The sequence below is a fragment of the Dendrobium catenatum genome, unplaced genomic scaffold (assembly GCF_001605985.2).
Source record: "Dendrobium catenatum unplaced genomic scaffold, ASM160598v2 fragScaff_scaffold_897, whole genome shotgun sequence".
Classification (NCBI taxonomy): domain Eukaryota; kingdom Viridiplantae; phylum Streptophyta; class Magnoliopsida; order Asparagales; family Orchidaceae; genus Dendrobium; species Dendrobium catenatum.
In genome coordinates, this window is record NW_021319359.1 from 36,877 (window position 1) to 42,648 (window position 5,772).

Genomic DNA, 5,772 nt, shown 5'->3' on the forward strand with positions numbered 1-5,772 from the left:
AGGGGAGAAGGGCTTCGGCCAAACTTTTTAAAGAGGGGAAAGTCGCCCGTCTAACGGGCGACTTACCTTAAATGTAAGTCGCCCGTTAGATAGGCGATTATGCCTAGTTTTAAATTTTTATAATGCTTAATCCCTTAATTAAGACTTTAATCATGCTTAGTCTTAAAAATTGCCCCTATTGAAATGGAAGGAAGCTGAGATGGATTGCTGCAGAAGGCATCGACAGGACCGGAGGCGTGCGAAGGAGAAGAGGAGTTTATAAGTTAGAGCTGAAGGACAACGGAGTTGGGAGAGGGGTTGGCGGTATTCTTTTTTGCCATTTAGGCCTGTCTAGGGTTTGCTTTTCCTTATCGCCTTTTTTTCATTGCTGCTTCGGCTTCGCATGAAGTAGAGATTAATGTGAAACGGAATTTCAGGCAAGACGGTCAAAACTCCTATTTCATCCCTACAAAACTGGTGTGCGGAACTACCTCTGAAGATGTTGGTTGGGGTTAAGCTTATTCCACGAGAGGAGCTTCGTGAGGTAACGGAATGCTGTCCACTCTTTGCCCTTGAGTTTTTTTTTCTTTTGTTTTATGTAATTCTATATTTATTTTTAATTAATGTGGCGAAGCACGAGGAGCATAATTGAAGCGCAGACAAGCAGAGGATGATGAATAGGAAACAGGAGAAGCACCGCCGCGATACGTCTGATGAGAGCTCAGAGAGGGATGAGCGGCGTGCAAGAAAGTGCAGTAAGAAGATGAGGAGTGGGAGTTGGAGTTGGAGTTGCTCGGATGCTGATTCTAATTCCTCTGAGAGAGTAACCAGCAGTTATTCTGGTAAAGGGGATAAAACATCCAAATGTCAAGACAACAGTTCTCGACATGAGAGGGACGGTAGAAAAAAAAGGGATAGGGTTGGTAAAAATAATGGGAATCAAAGTGGTACTGTGGATGAGAAGAAAGGCTTAGGTACATCTTCATTAATTAGTCTTATTGGTTTTGGATTATTATTATTATTTTTTTCAATTTCGGCATTTCTATTTCTTGGCAGATGGTGATATATATTATATGATTGATCGTAATAATGGGATTTTGAGAAAGGAGATGGGTCTTCAGTGGATGCTTCGAGCTGGCAATAGTCTGCATGGTAATCCAGTACCAACTAAAATTGAGCAAGACGAGCTTCTAGTTGATGAGGTAAAATCATCCATACCAAGCACATTTATCCTATGAATTTTATGTTTTTTATATGTTGCATTTCATAACTGATAATCTTTGGCAATATTAGAATTGGTAAATTTTTTGTAGGTGTATTGGCAGGGGTGCAGGTCGGAGTACTCACAATTACCGGATGGAATAAAACAAATTACATCCATATATCTGCGCAACAAGAATTTTTATTTTGAATTTATGGGGATGGGGATTTGCTTAGCCCTACTTTTATATTATAGAATTTGAGCCGTAGAGTCCAAAGTTTGTGGTAGATACTTCATTTGTTTCTTCTTATACTAAGCTTATCCACATTTTGCTTGATGTTGTATTGCCAACTATTTGAATTGTTGATCTACTTTAAGACTTGTCTGGAAATTCTATGGAACGAACAAAAATCCTTGTTAACGATAATTACATTTTCCCACTAAGGTTTAATTGATCTAAAATGTTTGCATGAGATGGATTTATTTATTTTTGGGTTAAATTCAACTCATGATTAATGCTTACCACAAATATGCTCATGTGTGACAAGCAAAATAAATGCATCTCCAATTATAAATATAGGTTAAATCAATGTGAAGGATACCGTGCTGAATTATCTTGTAATCAATACAGAACATGAAATATTCATCATTTGCATTGCAGTGTTTTATAGACATTTTGATGAACCCAAGCAATTTTGTTGTCTCTGAGTTTAACTCTTTCCTTTATTGTTATTTCATAGGACAAATTCATCTCTACAATTGCATAGGTTATTTGAGTCATTTTATGAGACGTGCTCATATTCATTTATTTATGTTAGGTTTATTTTTGTTTGTCCTTCATTTATTAGTTTGTTATTGGGGACTCATAAGATAAATATTAAAATATTTGTTAGATCACATATGAATGAAAATTTATGTGCCATCAATTTGAAAATTTTGATCATGTGTAAGACATGAAAATTTTCGAGGATGCCATGCCCTTGTTCAAGTGTGAAACTTGAGGTTACTATTCTTCATCTTTACTCTTTACCTATGTTTTGATCCGTTTTTTCATCTAATTTAATGTTCCTTATTATTAATTTACATTTTTAATTGATGCAACACACAAAGCCCTAAATCAATTTCAAAGTTGTATTAGATCTTTGATTTTGTAGCTTATTATATGCAGGATTGCTAAGCCAAATTCAATGATATTAAGGTTTTCTTGAATCCTTTCATCTTCTTTAATTTTTTATGCTTATGTTACATTTTTTTTTTCTCTCACGCATACACACGCCTGATTTCATTATTTTTCTGCCAACTGTCTACTCTTGGACCGCTCTTTATATTTGCCTCCCGTAACTTCCTACAACTTATACAACACATCACTCTTTTTTTTTTTTCGAAAACTTATTAATAGCACTCTCAATTTCAGTCCCAAAATCATCATCTACCAAAATCTCTTAAAATTCAAATACCCAACATATTCTGAAACAACTTTATACCCTCAGAATCCTCAACCATGTAATTCAAAACTAAAAAAACATCCAAGCAACTTACCTTGACCAATTATATTTAAATTGAAATTGGAAACAATAATCCAGACACTCACTCCTAAGCATACATCTGAAGACCTGGAGCAATCAACCCTTTCAATAGTTCCTTGAATCTTTTTTTTCCAGAAAAAAATAAAGCTAGAGGGAAAAAAGTGAAGAAGAAAGGATGCATTAGGTCCGTAAGTGGCTTCCTTCCAAAATATCAAATTTCTTTTATGTACATGGTTGTTCATCTTCTTGTGTTGTCCTCTTTTTATGCTCAAATGATTCATATATTTTTCTTAAAGACATTAATTTGAAGTTAAAATTCAACAATCGTCACCATTCCTCATTGATTGAAGTGTTAGATCTTGACTTCAAAGTTTAGATTATAAAGTTATGTTGATTGAAAAATCTTATAGCATGCTTAAAACAATGCTTATGAAGTTCTATTGAAATAATGTTAATTTTATTGCATAAATTACGTATTATTTTGTCACATTAACAAGAACAATATTTAGAGAGCAACTCTGCCAACCGCTTGATAAAAAACTAGAAAAGAAGAAATTTTATTGTTTTCTTGATATTTTTATGAATTGCTTTGCTCGCTTATGAAAATTTGTCTTTTAATGAACTTATTTAGCTTTAATATGTATACAGTCACTTTTTGAAATGTTTTGCTAGTTGCATCTTTTTGCATTTTTTCATAATAGTTTTCATATTTCATTTTATGAAAACAACTTGAAAATTTGAAGAATGTATGGTAGATCATATGCATAATCAGCATATTCTCTAACATTGGTGCTATGCATCCCCAAATATTTACAAGGTAAATCTTGTTGACATAGATTATCCATCTTATCAACATCAACAAAGAAATCATAGGGATTATCATACTTTTTGTTATGATTATTAGATGATATTTACAAGAATTCTATGAATTTAAGGATATTATCTCTACTTTCAATGAGAGATTTAATCTTGATGTATTTTCTAATTGTATAAATATCTTACAAAGTTTTTTTTTTCGTTAAAGCTACCAAAACGAATGTTGACTCAGAAAGTGCGTTGTCAATTTTGTTATGAGAACCAATCTAGACCAAAGCATCTTGTTATATCGATGGGAAACGTCACTTACATGACGCTTCCACCATGGGAACCTATTTTACAAGGCCATTGTTGCATTCTGCCGTTGCAGGTAAGTTTCCCTTGCAACTTTTCGGTTTAGTTTTTCCCTTGTCTTTTCCCCATATGTTACCGTAACAGATCATATTTAGTCGCTATCAATATAAGTTAGAAGTGTATGCTTGCATGTGCAGATTACCTTTTCTAGTACATCAGGTTTAACCTTTTTTGCAAGGGCTCAACCAATATTTGTCATGATTATTTTCCTAGTGCATGAAAGCTTTACTTTTTTTGGTATGTTGAAAAGTTATTATGCTTGATAGTTTTGAAACCGTTTAATACAAATTTTTATCTAAATTTTTTATCATAAATTTATGCAGATAATAAAAAAATCTAAGTCATGTTATATTAGGTTCTGACTTGCATTATTTCTTTTAGTACTTGCATTGAGTTTTAATCTAGCATTTATTTTTTATTAATCTGTCAGTAAGCATCAAAATGATCACCGATAACAAAGCTCTTATGCTGGTTTTCCTTCCATGCAGCATGAATCAGCTACCAGGACCATTAACACAAATGTCTGGGAAGAAATTCGAAACTTTAAGAAGTGTCTCTTGAAAATGTTCTCTAGGCAAGACAAGGATGTCATCTTTCTTGAGACTGTTATTGGATTATCTAGGCAACGTCGGCATTGCTTAATTGAGTGCATACCTATACCTTCTCAAATTGCGAAGCAAGCTCCATTGTATTTCAAAAAGGTATGTTTGCAAAAGTGTTGTTTGGAAATTTTTTTTTCTTGTTCATCATGTTATAATTGTGATTGCTTCAGTGTAGTTTTCATTTGTAACTGAACTTTATTATAAATATAAGGTTTTCATTAGAAAAATAGTTGAACAAGTACCATCTTATGCTCACTTGTAACGTAATGGCCTTGGGGAGAGTTTTAATGGATTATGTTCTGGAGAAAATTTTGTGAAAGGTAGATTACCTAAAGATTTCTCCCTCATATGCGGAGACTTTAAATAATGCATACCTTTTTTGTGATGTTTATCACTGTGTATCATCATTTAATATGTATTATACGTTCTCTGATTCATTTGAATGTTTTTGCAGGCTATTGATGAGGCTGAGGATGAGTGGGGGCAGCATGACATGAAGAAGGTCATACCAACTAGTGGGAACTTGCGGAATGTTATCCCTGAAAACTTCTCCTACTTTCATGTTGAATTTGGGCTGGATAGAGGTTTTGTCCATGTCATTGATGATGATAGCAACTTACCTAGTAGCTTTGGCTTGAATGTAATTCGAGGCATGCTACACCTCCCTGTGGAGACCATACACCATCATCACAGAAGAGAACCAGCTGAGAAACAGAAACAAGCCGTTGCCACCTTTGTCCAGGAATGGGAGCCCTTTGATTGGACCAGGGAGCTTGATTGATTTGTACAGTTTACCCCCTAGCTTTGGGCCAAGCTGTAGGTTTAGATGCTCTCCTTAAGGTATACATTGTTATATCATCATTTTTCTCATATATTCATTTATTTTTATTTTGTAAATTGTTTGAAAATACAATTTTCATGTCAGTTAGGACATGCTTATCATTATATTATGTCAATGCCATGGAGCTTGTGCTACTACTCATTTTTAGTTATTGAATTATGGCATCACATTCATTTTTCGCTTATGTTGTCAGAATCATATATGACTGCAACGCACAAGTTAAACAGAAATGATTTTTTTTTTTGGGGGGTATCTGAAGTCTTGAAACAGAAAGTTATTTAATAAAACCATCTGATTATTGAAGCAATCATACAAGCTCAATCATGGCACTCAAAATAAGACATGAAATTTCAAAATCACCCAAATTATCCAAATCAACTTTTTTCCTGCATCAAAATTCAAGATAAAAATTCTACTACAATTTATCTTACATTATTGTAAGACTTAGGCTTC

At 33.7% G+C, this 5,772-nt stretch overlaps 1 protein-coding gene across 2 annotated transcripts; it reads left to right on the forward strand.

The window, feature by feature from the left end:
• The first annotated feature begins 174 nt into the window (after nt 1–174).
• LOC110099563 (CWF19-like protein 2) lies at nt 175–5,497 on the forward strand. Of its 2 annotated transcripts, none has more exons than XM_020826756.2 (7): nt 175–303; nt 417–523; nt 614–953; nt 1,036–1,181; nt 3,731–3,892; nt 4,365–4,577; nt 4,933–5,497. In XM_020826756.2, exons 3-7 carry the CDS (start codon nt 650–652, stop codon nt 5,257–5,259), a joined length of 1,152 nt encoding a protein of 383 aa, XP_020682415.1. In that variant the 5' UTR covers nt 175–303; nt 417–523; nt 614–649; the 3' UTR covers nt 5,260–5,497. The 2 variants fall into 2 exon arrangements, with proteins under 2 accessions (XP_020682415.1, XP_020682417.1); XM_020826758.2 differs by having other exon boundaries at nt 185–335.
• The last annotated feature ends 275 nt before the right edge of the window (nt 5,498–5,772 follow it).

Bases quoted from the DNA above. Each gene is read 5' to 3' on its own strand.
- LOC110099563 (XM_020826756.2), top strand. From the start codon at position 650: ATGATGAATAGGAAACAGGAGAAGCACCGCCGCGATACGTCTGATGAG. The intron at 954-1,035 runs GTACATCTTCAT...ATTTCTTGGCAG, and splicing joins GGATGAGAAGAAAGGCTTAG to ATGGTGATATATATTATATG. The intron at 4,578-4,932 runs GTATGTTTGCAA...ATGTTTTTGCAG, and splicing joins CTCCATTGTATTTCAAAAAG to GCTATTGATGAGGCTGAGGA.